The 18178-nt window shown below is 49.8% G+C and overlaps 1 protein-coding gene across 1 annotated transcript in view; it reads right to left on the bottom strand.

The window, feature by feature from the left end:
- The window catches only part of med25 (mediator complex subunit 25), a 43541-nt gene that overhangs the window by 20737 nt on the left and 4626 nt on the right, over positions 1 to 18178 (bottom strand). Inside the window, exons 5-11 of the mRNA XM_072443798.1 lie at positions 11539 to 11637; positions 10283 to 10403; positions 9514 to 9670; positions 6688 to 6812; positions 4121 to 4172; positions 1306 to 1553; positions 307 to 405 (exon numbers count right to left, since the gene is read on the bottom strand). Coding sequence (XP_072299899.1) covers positions 307 to 405; positions 1306 to 1553; positions 4121 to 4172; positions 6688 to 6812; positions 9514 to 9670; positions 10283 to 10403; positions 11539 to 11637 — 901 coding nt within the window. The remainder of the gene's footprint in view (positions 1 to 306; positions 406 to 1305; positions 1554 to 4120; positions 4173 to 6687; positions 6813 to 9513; positions 9671 to 10282; positions 10404 to 11538; positions 11638 to 18178) is intronic.

Raw genomic sequence — 18178 nt, forward strand, 5'->3', positions numbered from 1 at the left:
TGTTTCTACTGAGGCCCAGTGTGAGCTCCAGGAGGTCTGTGTTTCTACTGAGGCCCAGTGTGAGCTCCAGGAGGTCTGTGTTTCTACTGAGGCCCAGTGTGAGCTCCAGGAGGTCAAGTATAAAAGTACTTGCTGGTCCTAATGAAACGTATTTTGTCATGGCAAATATTCAGTACTGAGGAATGTTCCAGCGCCTGGATGAGTTTAAACTGTTCCAAGACCGTCCTTTTTTGTAGAAATATTCTTTGTGCAAAGAACAACACATATGTTTGCGTTCTTTTTTTCCTCGTGCGGGTCAGACTTTACCTCCTGCCACTCCAGCACTCCGGTCCAGGCCACCACCTTGTTGGGCCCTTGGGTTTGTGCAATGGGGTTTGAGTTCCCCTGAGCTCCAGAAACTCCAGGCTGTGGAAGAAACAAGAGCACAATGACTCCGCCTCTTTGTGGGGGAGGAGTCAGGGGGAGGAGTCAGCGGGAAGGAGTCAGCGGGAAGGAGTCAGGGGGAAGGAGTCAGGGGGAAGGAGTCAGGGGGAAGGAGTCAGGGGGAAGGAGTCAGGGGGAAGAATACTGAGAGAGGCGTCACCCTTCATATTACGCCCCATATCGAGATGCTATAAATGCAGGAGCAGAGCAGGGACAGCGGTGCGTCCGGAGCGCCCGTGTGAGTGCGTCCGGAGCGCCCGTGTGAGTGGCCATCACATTGGACAGGGACAGATGGTAAGCGCTCTGTTGATCTGTATTAGAATTGTACTGACAGGGATTAAACATTTGATTCATTCTAACTATTTTGATTCCTGCCCTTTGTCATAAACGAGCACGTGCGACAACGTTCACAATATTTGATTTACTGCATGTATATTGGTATATAGTATATTATAGTATTTGGTGTGTGTTTACCATAGTATGTAATTGGTATATAGTATATTATAGTATTTGGTGTGTGTTTACCATAGTATGTAATTGGTATATAGTATATTATAGTATTTGGCGTGTGTTTACCATAGTATGTAATTGGTATATAGTATATTATAGTATTTGGCGTGTGTTTACCATAGTATGTAATTGGTATATAGTATATTATAGTATTTGGTGTGTGTTTACCATAGTATGTAATTGGTATATAGTATATTATAGTATTTGGTGTGTGTTTACCATAGTATGTAATTGGTATATAGTATATTATAGTATTTGGTGTGTGTTTACCATAGTATGTAATTGGTATATAGTATATTATAGTATTTGGTGTGTGTTTACCATAGTATGTAATTGGTATATAGTATATTATAGTATTTGGTGTGTGTTTACCATAGTGGGCTGTCCCGTGGCAGTGGCCGCCTGGTTCGGCGCTTGCTGTTGTTGCGGCGGAGGAGCTTGCTGCTGATTGGCCACGGACTGTCCAGGGGGCGGGATCTGCGGCTGCTGGTTTGGGGGCACCTGGGCCTGGGCGATCATGGAGGGGCCTGTGGTTACCGTGGAGATGCTGGGCTGGTTGTTCAGCTTGACACTGGCCATGCTGAGCGGGCTACCAAACGTCCCCTGGTTCAGGCTCTGGACTGAACACCATGAACATAAACGTTAGTGTTAGTGATGTCACAGACCTCTGGACCAATCCACAGACATGACAGACGTGATGTCACAGACCTCTGGACCAATCCACAGACATGACAGACGTGATGTCACAGACCTCTGGACCAATCCACAGACATGACTGACGTGATGTCACAGACCTCTGGACCAATCCACAGACATGACTGACGTGATGTCACAGACCTCTGGACCAATCCACAGACATGACAGACGTGATGTCACAGACCTCTGGACCAATCCACAGACATGACTGACGTGATGTCACAGACCTCTGGACCAATCCACAGACATGACTGACGTGATGTCACAGACCTCTGGACCAATCCACAGACATGACTGACGTGATGTCACAGACCTCTGGACCAATCCACAGACATGACTGACGTGATGTCACAGACCTCTGGACCAATCCACAGACATGACAGACGTCAGGGTTCAGATTAAGGATTTTCACTTGTCTAGCAGCAGCTGCTAAACAATCCGTTAATTTTTTCAAATTTGTATAGCAATTTGATAATTGCGTAGCACAACACGAAAGTGACAATCAATATTTTCCATTGATATAACATGATTATTTATTTAAAATGTATTTGTAAACATTCTATTCTTAACAAATTCATTTTTAAACACTTCAAAACTTGCAAATAAAATTAGTTGTTGAACAAATGAATCAACACAGACAGATGGCCTTATTTACAACTTTCTTACATATACGCCCAAAATACACATCTGATTGTTAAAAACGAGGTTGTGTCACTTGCAGTGTAAATATGAATATCGTGGCACGTGAATGATCTGCAAAGACTTTTGCGTTTAGGAGTTATTGACCTCGGAGTCTGAATCTGACACTAACTTTACAGCACATGGCTCCTCCCACTTTCAGACTCGATCTGAGACAGCAGCGGGACTCGTCATGTCCACACACGTCCTACATGTGTCATGTCCACACAGCGTCCTGCATGTGTCATGTCCACACACGTCCTACATGTGTCACGTCCACACAGCGTCCTACATGTGTCACGTCCACACAGCGTCCTACATGTGTCACGTCCACACAGCGTCCTACATGTGTCACTTCCACACAGCGTCCTGCATGTGTCACGTCCACACAGCGTCCTGCATGTGTCACGTCCACACAGCGTCCTGCATGTGTCACGTCCACACAGCGTCCTACATGTGTCACGTCCACACAGCGTCCTACATGTGTCACGTCCACACAGCGTCCTGCATGTGTCACGTCCACACAGCGTCCTACGTGTGTCATGTCCACACAGCCACCTGGATGACACTAAACTACCTGCTTCTTAACCCTGAAAAAACCGAGGTCATTGTGCTTGGCCCTAAGCATCTACGAGACGCTCTATCTGAGCAGATAGTCACACTGGACAATGTCAGTGTAGCCTCCAGTTCTACTGTAAGAAACCTTGGAGTCTTATTTGACCAGGAGCTCTCATTTAAAGCTCATATAAATCAAGCTTGTAAAACAGCCTATTTCCATTTGCGCAACATCGCCAAAATCAGAAGAATCCTGCCTAAAAGTGATGCCGAAAAACTTATCCATGCATTTGTAACGACTAGATTAGACTACTGTAACTCCTGCTTGCAGCAGGTCCTAAAAGCTCCATAAGCTCCAAAGCTCCTGTGGCCCTCAGAGGCAACTGTTGTTAATAATAATAATAATAACTTTTATTTATATAGTGCTTTTCAGTGACCCAAAGACGCTGAACATAATAAAAAAGGGGGGGGGTATTTACAGACAGGGGGGACAACACGTACAGAACACATTAATATACAGATAAAATGAACAAGACAGAAGAAGTAGAGAGAAAAAGATGGGGATGTAACAGGGGGTAGAAGAGTAGGCAATGGGGTAGAGGAGGCTAGGGGAGGGGGAGGTCATAGGCTTGGGTGAAGAGGTATGTTTTTAGGCGGGATTTGAATGTTGTGAGTGAGGGAGAGTGGCGGACAGGTTGGGGGAGGGAGTTCCAGAGTCGGGGTGCTGTGATTTTGGGCCTTACAAAAATAAATTGATTTGATTTGATGTCAACACAGCGTCCTACATGTGTCGTGTCCACACAGCGTCCTGCATGTGTCGGGTCCACACAGTGTCCTACATGTGTCATGTCCACACACGTCCTACATGTGTCATGTCCACACAGCGTCCTACATGTGTCATGTCCACACAGCGTCCTACATGTGTCATGTCCACACAGCGTCCTACATGTGTCATGTCCACACAGCGTCCTACATGTGTCATGTCCACACAGCGTCACATGTGTCATGTCCACACAGCGTCCTACATGTGTCATGTCGTTATTGACGAACGATTGACAGTGATCAGAACTTTTAGGCGCTTTGGTTATACAATTGAACACGCATTTTTGTATTCCAAAAGCTGCGATACAAACACACTATTTTCTGACGAACGCATCGCATTTGAGAGAAATTGCGTCGCATTTTGCAATACCGCTTATTCTGAACCCTGAACGTGATGTCACAGACGTCTGGACAGATCCACAGACATGATACTTACGGCGGGACTTGGTTGCGACCTCCACCACCATCTGCGCCGCCATGTGAGCGCTCTGGAAACAGAAACATTAAGAACAGAGCTGCAGCTACGGCTCAGACATGAATGATTTTCTGGAGGATTCAGATAACAACAGTCAGACTGGAACAGAAATGTGATTAAGGTGATTGTTTGCTGATCGTGGGAGGCCCATGAATAAAAGATCGGTGCAGAATTTGAAGCGAAGGCCTCTTGATGGACTTGATGAAGTTATTTGATTGAAAAAGTATATTTAAAAATTCTAAAAAGTCCCTAAATTGTTTCCATGATAGAAAAAGGTTCAGTTGTTTCATCTGGACTCGTTTCGACTCTCATTCAAGAGTCATTGTCAATTTAGGCCGGGAACTCAGATACTTATACTATTCTGTGGTAAGTCCAGCCCATCGGGCGGAGCCTCCTGAAGTGGAAAGAGTTGTTTGTTTCAACAGAAACTTACCCTCTTTGTTTCTAACGAGCCTTTTGTTTACTATCAGCCCTTTATGGGCTATTAGTCTCCCTTTTGTGTGACCCTGGCTCACTCTCTTTCTCTTCCCTGAGGACCTGATTAGCATCTGAATTCCCTGGTCCTCTACCTCGCCAGGGTTTCAATATCCCATTGTATCCTCTGAGCTGGTGGGCACCTCTTGTCCTCTGAGCTGGTGGGCACCTCCTGTCCTCTGAGCTGGTGGGCACCTCCTGTCCTCTGAGCTGGTGGGCACCTCCTGTCCTCTGAGCTGGTGGGCACCTCCTGTCCTCTGAGCTGGTGGGCACCTCCTGTCCTCTGAGCTGGTGGGCACCTCCTGTCCTCTGAGCTGGTGGGCACCTCCTGTCCTCTGAGCTGGTGGGCACCTCCTGTCCTCTGAGCTGGTGGGCACCTCCTGTCCTCTGAGCTGGTGGGCACCTCCTGTCCTCTGAGCTGGTGGGCACCTCCTGTCCTCTGAGCTGGTGGGCACCTCCTGTCCTCTGAGCTGGTGGGCACCTCCTGTCCTCTGAGCTGGTGGGCACCTCCTGTCCTCTGAGCTGGTGGGCACCTCCTGTCCTCTGAGCTGGTGGACACCTCTTGTCCTCTGAGCTGGTGGGCACCTCTTGTCCTCTGAGCTGGTGGGCACCTCCTGTCCTCTGAGCTGGTGGGCACCTCTTGTCCTCTTGCCCTCTGAGCTGGTGGGCACACCTTGAGCTCTGTGTTGTGAGGTTCTGATCACTGAAAGAGGACCCTAAGGGTTCTGAAAAATTGAAAGTAAGTGGTGTTCAGACAAATGTCCAACAGTTTGCAGATGTGTTCAGGTGTCAGTTTGGTCCTGTCCTGTAGGTGGTGTCTTCCTGCAGTCTGATCCTCACCGCTGCTACTGCCTCAGAGGTCGGAGGTCGGGATGCAGGTGAAAAGGGACACGACATCATATGAAACCATGAGGTCATCTGGGTCCAGTTGGAGATGTTTCACTTTGTCCACAAAGTTAAGTGTGTTTTCTACACGATGTTCCGAATTCCCCACCAATGGCGCCAAGATAGTTGTTAAATGCTTGGCCATATTGTACGTGATGGAATCTGTGCTGCACACTATGGGTCTGAGTGGAACATCTCTTTTGTGTATTTTTGGAAGACCATAAATGCATGACCCGATAAGGGTCCAGCATGTACCTGATAAGGGTCCTGCATGTACCCGTTACGGGTCCTGCGTGTGCCCGATACGGGTCCTGCGTGTACCCGATACGGGTCCTGCGTGTACCCGATACGGGTCCTGCGGGTACCCGTGTGTACCCGATAAGGGTCCTGCATGTACCCGATAAGGGTCCAGCATGTACCCGATAAGGGTCCTGCATGTACCCAATAAGGGTCCTGCATGTACCCGATAAGGGTCCAGCATGTACCCGATAAGGGTCCTGCATGTACCCGATAAGGGTCCTGCATGTACCTGATAAGGGTCCAGCATGTACCCGATAAGGGTCCTGCATGTACCCGATAAGGGTCCTGCATGTACCTGATAAGGGTCCTGCATGTACCCGATAAGGGTCCTGCATGTACCCGATAAGGGTCCAGCATGTACCCGATAAGGGTCCAGCATGTACCCGATAAGGGTCCTCATAAGGGTCCTGCATGTACCTGATAAGGGTCCTGCATGTACCCGATAAGGGTCCAGCATGTACCTGATAAGGGTCCTGCATGTACCCGATAAGGGTCCTGCATGTACCCGATAAGGGTCCTGCATGTACCCGATAAGGGTCCAGCATGTACCCGATAAGGGTCCTGCATGTACCCGATAAGGGTCCTGCATGTACCCGATAAGGGTCCAGCATGTACCCGATAAGGGTCCTGCATGTACCCGATAAGGGTCCTGCATGTACCTGATAAGGGTCCAGCATGTACCCGATAAGGGTCCTGCATGTACCCGATAAGGGTCCTGCATGTACCCGATAAGGGTCCTGCATGTACCCGATAAGGGTCCAGCATGTACCCGATAAGGGTCCAGCATGTACCCGATAAGGGTCCTCATAAGGGTCCTGCATGTACCTGATAAGGGTCCTGCATGTACCCGATAAGGGTCCAGCATGTACCTGATAAGGATGGCTGGAGCCCATGTGAGCAGGCGGCTGAGGCGCTGTTCCCAGGGGCTGGACCACGGGCAGCGGCTGTGGAGGAAGCACCGGTTTGTGACCTCCTGATCCACTCACCGAGGACACTGCACACACAGAAGAACGTCAACGCTGAAGAACGTCAACGCTGAAAAACGTCAACGCTGAAGAACGTCAACGCAGAAGAACGTCAACACTGAAGAACACAGAAGAACATCAACACAGAAGAACGTCACCACTGAAGAACGTCAACATAGAAGAACGTCAACGCTGAAGAACGTCAACGCTGAAGAACGTCAACGCTGAAGAACGTCAACGCTGAAGAACGTCAACGCTGAAGAACGTCAACGCTGAAGAACGTCAACGCAGAAGAACGTCACCGCTGAAGAACGTCACCACTGAAGAACGTCACCAGTGAAGAACGTCAACACAGAGGAACGTCAACATAGAAGAACACTGAAGAACGTCAACGCTGAAGAACGTCAACGCAGAAGAACGTCAACGCAGAAGAAAGTCAACGCAGAAGAACGTCAACGCAGAAGAACGTCAACGCAGAAGAACGTCAACGCTGAAGAACGTCAACGCTGAAGAACGTCACCGCTGAAGAACGTCAACACAGAAGAACGTCAACGTAGAAGAACACAGAAGAACGTCAACACAGAAGAACGTCAACGCAGAAGAACGTCAACGCAGAAGAACGTCAACGCAGAAGAACGTCAACGCAGAAGAACGTCAACGCTGAAGAACGTCAACGCAGCAGAACGTCAACGCAGCAGAACGTCAACGCAGAAGAACGTCAACGCTGAAGAACGTCAACGCTGAAGAACGTCAACGCTGAAGAACGTCAACGCTGAAGAACGTCAACGCAGCAGAACGTCACCACTGAAGAACGTCACCACTGAAGAACGTCAACATAGAACACAGAACGTCAACACTGAAGAACGTCAACACAGAACGTCAACGCTGAAGAACGTCAACGCTGAAGAACGTCAACGCTGAAGAACGTCAACGCTGAAGAAAGTCAACGCAGAAGAACGTCAACGCAGAAGAACGTCAACGCTGAAGAACGTCAACGCAGAAGAACGTCAACACTGAAGAACGTCAACACAGAGGAACGTCAACACAGAGGAACGTCAACATAGAAGAACACAGAAGAACGTCAACGCTGAAGAACGTCAACGCTGAAGAACGTCAACGCTGAAGAACGTCAACGCAGAAGAACGTCAACGCAGAAGAACGTCAACGCAGAAGAACGTCAACGCTGAAGAACGTCAACGCTGAAGAACGTCAACGCAGAAGAACGTCAACGCTGAAGAACGTCAACGCTGAAGAACGTCAACGCTGAAGAACGTCAACGCAGAAGAACGTCAACGCAGAAGAACGTCAACGCAGAAGAACGTCAACGCAGAAGAACGTCAACGCTGAAGAACGTCAACGCTGAAGAACGTCAACGCAGAAGAACGTCAACGCAGAAGAACGTCAACGCTGAAGAACGTCAACGCTGAAGAACGTCAACGCAGAAGAATGTCAACGCAGAAGAACGTCAACGCAGAAGAACGTCACCGCTGAAGAACGTCAACGCAGAAGAACGTCAACGCAGAAGAACGTCAACGCAGAAGAACGTCAACGCAGAAGAACGTCAACGCAGAAGAACGTCAACACAGAAGAACGTCACCACTGAAGAACGTCACCACTGAAGAACGTCACCACTGAAGAACGTCAACATAGAAGAACGTCAACATAGAAGAACACAGAAGAACGTCAACGGTGAAGAAAGTCAACGCTGAAGAACGTCAACGCAGAAGAACGTCAACGCAGAAGAACGTCAACGCAGAAGAACGTCAACGCAGAAGAACGTCAACGCTGAAGAACGTCAACGCAGAAGAACGTCACCACTGAAGAACGTCAACGCAGAAGAACGTCAACGCAGAAGAACGTCAACACTGAAGAACACAGAAGAACATCAACACAGAAGAACGTCACCACTGAAGAACGTCACCACTGAAGAACGTCACCACTGAAGAACGTCAACATAGAAGAACGTCAACATAGAAGAAGACAGAAGAACGTCAACACTGAAGAACGTCAACACAGAAGAACGTCATTGCTGAAGAACGTCAACGCTGAAGAACGTCAACGCTGAAGAACGTCAACGCTGAAGAACTTCAACGCTGAAGAACGTCAACGCTGAAGAACGTCAACGCTGAAGAACGTCAACGCTGAAAAACGTCAACGCAGAAGAACGTCAACGCTGAAGAACGTCAACGCAGAAGAACGTCACCACTGAAGAACGTCAACACAGAGGAACGTCAACATAGAAGAACACAGAAGAACGTCAACGCTGAAGAAAGTCAACGCTGAAGAACGTCAACGCAGAAGAACGTCAACGCAGAAGAACGTCAACGCTGAAGAACGTCAACGCTGAAGAACGTCAACGCAGAAGAACGTGAACGCAGAAGAACGTCAACGCAGAAGAACGTCAACGCTGAAGAACGTCAACGCTGAAGAACGTCAACGCAGCAGAACGTCAACGCAGAAGAACGTCAACGCTGAAAAACGTCAACGCAGAAGAACACAGAAGAACATCAAGACAGAAGAACGCTGAAGAACATATTTGTGAATAATAATAAGTAAGGCGGGTCTCATGACGTGAGTGACAGATGAGTCCCCACAAAGTGAGAGATACTCAGATCTGATTATAATAAGATTATAATGAGATTAAAATGAGATTATAATCCGATTATAATCCGATTACTGCAGTTGACCTGACCTTTCTGACCGTGTAAATGTCTCCAGAGTGTTCCTGACCTGGCAGTGAGATGCCTCTGACCAGCACCATGTGGAAGGCCTCCTGGCTGTAGTCCTGAAGCGACTCCACAGCGCCCCCCACAGGAGACGCTCGGTCAAACAGAGCCCTCAGCGCCGGCAGCTTCCTGGGAGCCACCACCGAGAAATGGATCCCTTTCTGCAAACACGAGCAATACTCCTGTGGTTAGCGGAGCACCATGGGACTGTCCTGGAGGAGGTCTCCATGGAGACGCCATGGCTGTGCCTGGAATGTTCCACAATGTGGCATTAACTAATTCATTATGCTTTTAAACATGCTATAATACTGTTATAACATGCTCCTCTCCTCTGCTTCTCCTCTTCCTCTGCTCCTCCTCTGCTCCTCCTCCTCTGCTCTTCCTCTGCTCTTCCTCTGCTCCTCCTCTGCTCCTCCTCTGCTCCTCCTCTGCTCCTCCTCTGCTCCTCCTCTGCTCTTCCTCTGCTCTTCCTCTGCTCCCTGTGTGCTTACAGTCGGGACAAGCAAGCTTTTGTTTGTATTGCCCATGGTCATTCTCTTTGCAGCCAGTAGATGGAGCGCTACCAACACATCCTGACGAGGGCTCGCCTGACTGTTAGAATCGTGGGGTTTTTTAGCACAATCCTTACTTTAAAAGGCCAAAACAAATACGGCTCATTCATCGTCCACAGATCTGACCTGTACCTCGTCATCATGGGGATAGCCAGCTTTAATGCCGTACTGTGGAACATCCCAGGTGACCAGGGAGACACGGTAAACATCTAGTGTACGTACGTCTCGGATGATCTTGACGAGGCTGTCGGCAGTGTGTCCAGTGTAACTGACGCTCTCCACTGCCGGCAGGAGGTAGGGAGGAGAGTTACACAACAGCACGCACACTTTGTGTGTCTGACCTCTGAAACACACACACAAGACACTGACCACAGGCAACACTGACCCCTGAAACACACAAGACACTGACCACAGGCCACACTGACCCCTGAAACACACAAGACACTGACCACGCGCACTCTCACGCACACACAAACACACACTCACACACTCTGCATCATTTCAAGCCTCGAAATAATGGGCCGGACACGGTCAATGAGCGGCGCAAAAATCAGTTTTGACCGACTCCAAACTCAAGGTTCCGGACACAATGACCGACGCAAATTTTTCGCCATAATATATATTTTTAATAGGCAAAAACAGCGTGGTGAACACGCCCAAAGCGATCCCTGTGCACAAACTCGGGCGCGCTGTACTACAGACCACGATTATTGCTGTAGTTATACAGCGGAGGAAGCAGCGGAGCATGTGCGCGCGCATTTCCATCGCTTAAGTTTCGTTTTGACAGACATGCCACTTCGCAGTCTTCTCGCTTCTCAGCCTGTAAATGATAACGAGACATGTTAATAAAAGTTCATTTTTCATTAATTGTTATTCTGTTTTCCTTTCCTTGTGACCGATCCAGAATTAGCCATGACAGGTACCAAATGATCGGTACCTGTCATGTTGACAGGGACGTAAAAATAATTATTTCAAGGCTTGCATTTCATATCAACGGTCACTTTTCTGGTCAATGAATCAAAACAGATGGATTCTGTTGCCGTGGTGATAGCAGTGACCGTCCACAGATAATCTCGTCCCCTGTTCAAGATTACCCACAATGCTCTGGCTTCACATGGTTTCATATTGTGTGTTTCGATTTGATTTAGTTTGACTGTTTGATTGACATTTGAACTAATATATATTTATATAGTTCAAATGTCAATCACAGTCAACAGTCAAACTAATATATATTCTTTTACTGTGTTTTACATTCTTTTATATTCAACTCACGTATAAGTGACTTTGACCGTGTGTCAAAGTCACTTATACGTAATAAATACATCTCAAATACTAGTCCTGATTAAAGACTAAACCAGGACCAAAACAAGCCGAACTCTGTATGAAGGGATTAAATTATTGCCAGATCATTTTCAGTTTAATACATTTCGACTGACGTTTTGAGACATAATTGTAATAGATTAAAAAGTTGAACTCACATTTGTTCTCTCATCTTCTTAAAGTCGTCAAACAGTTGAAGAGCCACTGACAAACCCTCTGCAATGAGACTGCAGCTTTCAGCTCCGCCTCCCATGAACCTGAGGACCACACCCAACATCTCACATGTTACACCTGAGGACCACACCCAACATGTTACACCTGAGGACCACACCCAACATCTCACATGTTACACCTGAGGACCACACCCAACATCTCACATGTTACACCTGAGGACCACACCCAACATGTTACACCTGAGGACCACACCCAACATCTCACATGTTACACCTGAGGACCACACCCAACATGTTACACCTGAGGACCACACCCAACATGTTACACCTGAGGACCACACCCAACATCTCACATGTTACACCTAAGGACCACACCCAACATGTTACACCTGAGGACCACACCCAACATCTCACATGTTACACCTGAGGACCACACCCAACATGTTACACCTGAGGACCACACCCAACATCTCACATGTTACACCTGAGGACCACACCCAACATCTCACACATGTTACACCTGAGGACCACACCCAACATCTCACATGTTACACCTGAGGACCACACCCAACATGTTACACCTGAGGACCACACCCAACATCTCACATGTTACACCTGAGGACCACACCCAACATGTTACACCTGAGGACCACACCCAACATCTCACATGTTACACCTGAGGACCACACCCAACATCTCACATGTTACACCTGAGGACCACACCCAACATGTTACACCTGAGGACCACACCCAACATGTTACACCTGAGGACCACACCCATCATCTCACATGTTACACCTGAGGACCACACCCAACATGTTACACCTGAGGACCACACCCAACATCTCACACATGTTACACCTGAGGACCACACCCAACATCTCACACATGTTACACCTGAGGACCACACCCAACATCTCACACATGTTACACCTGAGGACCCCACCCAACATCTCACACATGTTAGACCTGAGGACCACACCCAACATGTTACACCCGAGGACCACACCCAACATCTCACACATGTTACACCTGAGGACCCCACCCAACATCTCACACGTTACACCTGAGGACCACACCCAACATGTTACACCTGAGGACCACACCCAACATCTCACACATATGAAAACTAAAAACAAAGAGCGTCGTTCCGCGGGTGGTCTTTATTCCTCCCCTTTTTCAAGCTCGGGTCCTCTGCCAGAGGCCCCTGGGAGCTTAAGGGTTCTTCAGTATCTTGCTGTTCCTGCACTTTTCTGGACCGAGATGTGTGATGTTTTTCCTGGTTCTGCTCAAGTCATTCCTCCAGTTTGGGGGTCATTCCTCAAAGTGCTCCGATCACTATGGGCACCACTGATACCTTAACACTCCAGACCTTCTCCAGCTCCTCTCTGAGGCCTTGAGATTTCTCTAGTTTCTCATGTTCCTTTTCCCGGATGTTTCCATCTCATGAACTGCAATGTCCACCACCACGACTTTCCTCTGACCCTTGAGACCACCACTATGTCCAGTTGGTTCCATTACCATTCTGTCTGTCTGTATCTGGAAGTCCCAGAGGACCTTGGCTTGGTCGTTCTCCACCACCTTTCCACTTTGTCCTTGGGGTCTCCAGCCCATACTCTGCACAGATGTTTCTTTCACTATGCCAGCTCCTGGTGATGGAGCTCGATGTGTGATGTGCCTGCAGCATCTGCACCTGCAGTTATGTGTGGGATGGTCTCAGGGCCCCCTTTGCACAGCCTACACCTTGGGTCTTGTCTTAGGGCCCCCTTTGCACAGCCTACACCTTGGGTCTTGTCTCAGGGCCCCCTTTTCACAGCCTACACCTTGGGTCTTGTCTTAGGGCCCCCTTTTCACAACCTACACCTTGCGTCTTGTCTCAGGGCCCCCTTTTCACAGCCTACACCTTGGGTCTTGTCTCAGGGCCCCCTTTTCACAGCCTAGACCTTGGGTCTTGTCTCAGGGCCCCCTTTTCACAGCCTACACCTTGGGTCTTGTCTCAGGGCCCCCTTTTCACAGCCTACACCTTGGGTCTTGTCTCAGGGCCCCCTTTTCACAGCCTACACCTTGGGTCTTGTCTCAGGGCCCCCTTTTCACAGCCTACACCTTGGGTCTTGTCTGGTGAGGTAGATCAGGGCCTCTGTCCTTCAGACCGCCTTTTTCCAGCCATTGGTAGGATTTCGTGATATCACCCACTTCACTTATGTTCCGGTGGTACATCCCATGTAGGGGCGTGTCCTCCCATGCAGGGGCGTGTCCTCCCATGCAGGGGCGTGTCCTCCCATGCAGGGGCGTGTCCTCCCATGCAGGGGCGTGTCCTCCCATAATGCCTCTGTTGCCCAATGTCTGAGACATTCACTGAGCATGTCGTCTGTAGGAGCCTTGTCCTTGATGTACTCGTCCTGGATAGTGGCTCACGCTCACTAGTCCCGCCTCCTTCTTCACGGCTAGTGTACAGTCTCAGGGTGCTAGTGTACAGTCTCAGGGTGCTAGTGTACAGTCTCAGGGTGCTAGTGTACAGTCTCAGGGTGCTAGTGTGCAGTCTCAGGGTGCTAGTGTGCAGTCTCAGGGTGCTAGTGTGCAGTCTCAGGGTGCTAGTGTGCAGTCTCAGGGTGCTAGTGTGCAGTCTCAGGGTGCTAGTGTACAGTCTCAGGGTGCTAGTGTACAGTCTCAGGGTGCTAGTGTGCAGTCTCAGGGTGCAGCAGTCTCAGGGTGCTAGTGTACAGTCTCAGGGTGCTAGTGTACAGTCTCAGGGTGCTAGTGTGCAGTCTCAGGGTGCTAGTGTGCAGTCTCAGGGTGCTAGTGTGCAGTCTCAGGGTGCTAGTGTGCAGTCTCAGGGTGCTAGTGTGCAGTCTCAGGGTGCTAGTGTGCAGTCTCAGGGTGCTAGTGTGCAGTCTCAGGGTGCTAGTGTGCAGTCTCAGGGTGCTAGTGTAAAGTCTCAGGGTGCTAGTGTACAGTCTCAGGGTGCTAGTGTGCAGTCTCAGGGTGCTAGTGTGCAGTCTCAGGGTGCTAGAGTAAAGTCTCAGGGTGCTAGTGTGCAGTCTCAGGGTGCAGCAGTCTCAGGGTGCTAGTGTACAGTCTCAGGGTGCTAGTGTACAGTCTCAGGGTGCTAGTGTACAGTCTCAGGGTGCTAGTGTACAGTCTCAGGGTGCTAGTGTACAGTCTCAGGGTGCTAGTGTACAGTCTCAGGGTGCTAGTGTACAGTCTCAGGGTGCTAGTGTACAGTCTCAGGGTGCTAATGTGCAGTCTCAGGGTGCTAGCGTGCAGTCTCAGGGTGCTAGCGTGCAGTCTCAGGGTGCTAGCGTGCAGTCTCAGGGTGCTAGCGTACAGTCTCAGGGTGCTAGCGTGCAGTCTCAGGGTGCTAGCGTGCAGTCTCAGGGTGCTAGCGTGCAGTCTCAGGGTGCTAGCGTACAGTCTCAGGGTGCTAGCGTACAGTCTCAGGGTGCTAGCGTACAGTCTCAGGGTGCTAGCGTACAGTCTCAGAGTGCTAGCGTACAGTCTCAGGGTGCTAGCGTACAGTCTCAGGGTGCTAGCGTACAGTCTCAGGGTGCTAGCGTACAGTCTCAGGGTGCTAGCGTACAGTCTCAGGGTGCTAGCGTACAGTCTCAGGGTGCTAGCGTACAGTCTCAGGGTGCTAGTGTACAGTCTCAGGGTGCTAGTGTACAGTCTCAGGGTGCTAGTGTACAGTCTCAGGGTGCTAGTGTACAGTCTCAGGGTGCTAGAGTAAAGTCTCAGGGTGCTAGTGTGCAGTCTCAGGGTGCTAGTGTGCAGTCTCAGGGTGCTAGTGTGCAGTCTCAGGGTGCTAGTGTGCAGTCTCAGGGTGCTAGAGTAAAGTCTCAGGGTGCTAGTGTACAGTCTCAGGGTGCTAGAGTAAAGTCTCAGGGTGCTAGTGTACAGTCTCAGGGTGCTAGTGTGCAGTCTCAGGGTGCAGCAGTCTCAGGGTGCTAGTGTACAGTCTCAGGGTGCTAGTGTACAGTCTCAGGGTGCTAGTGTACAGTCTCAGGGTGCTAGTGTACAGTCTCAGGGTGCTAGTGTACAGTCTCAGGGTGCTAGTGTACAGTCTCAGGGTGCTAGTGTACAGTCTCAGGGTGCTAGTGTACAGTCTCAGGGTGCTAGAGTAAAGTCTCAGGGTGCTAGTGTGCAGTCTCAGGGTGCTAGTGTGCAGTCTCAGGGTGCTAGTGTGCAGTCTCAGGGTGCTAGTGTGCAGTCTCAGGGTGCTAGTGTACAGTCTCAGGGTGCTAGTGTCCAGTCTCAGGGTGCTAGTGTACAGTCTCAGGGTGCTAGTGTACAGTCTCAGGGTGCTAGTGTACAGTTTCAGGGTGCTAGTGTACAGTCTCAGGGTGCTAGTGTACAGTCTCAGGGTGCTAGTGTACAGTCTCAGGGTGCTAGAGTAAAGTCTCAGGGTGCTAGTGTACAGTCTCAGGGTGCTAGAGTAAAGTCTCAGGGTGCTAGTGTACAGTCTCAGGGTGCTAGAGTAAAGTCTCAGGGTGCTAGTGTACAGTCTCAGGGTGCTAGTGTGCAGTCTCAGGGTGCTAGTGTGCAGTCTTAGGGTGCTGGATTTGGGATGAACCCTCCATGGTCAGGAGCTTTCGTGTCTTAACATCTGTGGTCTGTATCTCCTCCTGCAGGGTCTGATCACTGGCAGGGCGTGGCTCAGGGGTCTGATCACTGGCAGGGCGTGGCTCAGAGGTCTGATCACTGGCAGGGCGTGGCTCAGAGGTCTGATCACTGGCAGGGCGTGGCTCAGGGGTCTGATCACTGGCAGGGCGTGGCTCAGGGGTCTGATCACTGGCAGGGCGTGGCTCAGGGGTCTGATCACTGGCAGGGCGTGGCTCAGGGGTCTGATCACTGGAACGGCGTGGCTCAGGGGTCTGATCACTGGCAGGGCGTGGCTCAGGGGTCTGATCACTGGCAGGACGTGGCTCAGGGGTCTGATCACTGGCAGGGCGTGGCTCAGGGGTCTGATCACTGGCAGGGCGTGGCTCAGGGGTCTGATCACTGGAACGGCGTGGCTCAGGGGTCTGATCACTGGAACGGCGTGGCTCAGGGGTCTGATCACTGGCAGGACGTGGCTCAGGGGTCTGATCACTGGCAGGGCGTGGCTCAGGGGTCTGATCACTGGCAGGGCGTGGCTCAGGGGTCTGATCACTGGCAGGGCGTGGCTCAGGGGTCTGATCACTGGCAGGGCGTGGCTCAGGGGTCTGATCACTGGCAGGGCGTGGCTCAGGGGTCTGATCACTGGCAGGGCGTGGCTGTTTATTGCCCGGGACTTGTTCTTACCATTGAGCTGCTTCAGGACTTGCCTCACTCGTTGTAGATATTTGGCCGTAGCTTCTTTCCTTGTTTCCTCTTTGTTGCCATTTGTCTGTGGGATTCACAGGGATTTGTAACTGTCCTCAATGTCCTTTGTCCCCCTCTGTGAGGACCACCTTCCCTCTGTGTGGACCACCTTCCCTCTGTGAGGACCACCTTCCCTCTGTGTGGACCACCTTCCCTCTGTGTGGACCACCTTCCCTCTGTGTGGACCACCTTCCCTCTGTGTGGACCACCTTCCCTCTGTGAGGACCACCTTCCCTCTGTGTGGACCACCTTCCCTCTGTGAGGACCACCTTCCCTCTGTGAGGACCACCTTCCCTCTGTGTGGACCACCTTCCCTCTGTGTGGACCACCTTCCCTCTGTGTGGACCACCTTCCCTCTGTGAGGACCACCTTCCCTCTGTGAGGACCACCTTCCCTCTGTGTGGACCACCTTCCCTCTGTGAGGACCACCTTCCCTCTGTGAGGACCACCTTCCCTCTGTGAGGACCACACTTCTCTCGTCTCAATGACATTCAGATATCTGAGCTGTAGATCCTGGTGGTGTGGATCAGGGAGTGAATGTCCCGCTCGCTCTTAGCATCCGGTGTGATGTCCATGTAGAGGAGACTGATGGTAGCTCCATTCCAGAGTCGTGTCCATAGCCAGGGATTTTCCAGGTTTGTGAGGCTTTTAAAACATTATTAAATCAACTGGAAAAACAGATTTACAAAAATAAAGTCGGGAGTTCCATATGTTGTTGGTCGTCATAGCGATCTCTTGGTATTCTTCACGGAGCAGACGTGAGAGCGTCATGAACGTGGTCAGCACGGTGTGAGGATCTTCTGACACGTTCCACTCACACACACTTCTCACATTTCATTTGTGCCACACAAACTAAACCTTTGACCGTTCCTTTTCAAACAAACCTGACAAGGAGACTTTTTAACACTAATCCAGATTAAAGCAATAAATACTGTACATCAAAAACAATGTTTACACTGAAGGTGACTTTAACATACTTTATATTTGAATATGTGACTCGCCGCGGTAAAACCAGCAACAAGTCGGCGCAGACGGAACAGAGAAAAACAGACTTAGCTTTTTCCCCCCAAATGGGTGATTTTTGTTTTTTGCAATAACTCTAAATGTCTGGAGACTGTTCCTGGTTTTCATACGGCTGGTCACATGTGTATTTCACTTACATTTATCGTTACTTTTTAAAAACATTAACACTAAGATGTTGTTTGTGAAATTCACGTTTGTACAAATGAGCAACATAAATAATCTTAGACATTTTACAGATTGTAACTCTTCTGGTGGGATACTGCCA

Source organism: Eucyclogobius newberryi, unplaced genomic scaffold, assembly GCF_026437365.1.
Source record: "Eucyclogobius newberryi isolate DKJ021-1_F unplaced genomic scaffold, fEucNew1.0.hap1 SCAF_13, whole genome shotgun sequence".
NCBI classification, from domain to species: domain Eukaryota; kingdom Metazoa; phylum Chordata; class Actinopteri; order Gobiiformes; family Gobiidae; genus Eucyclogobius; species Eucyclogobius newberryi.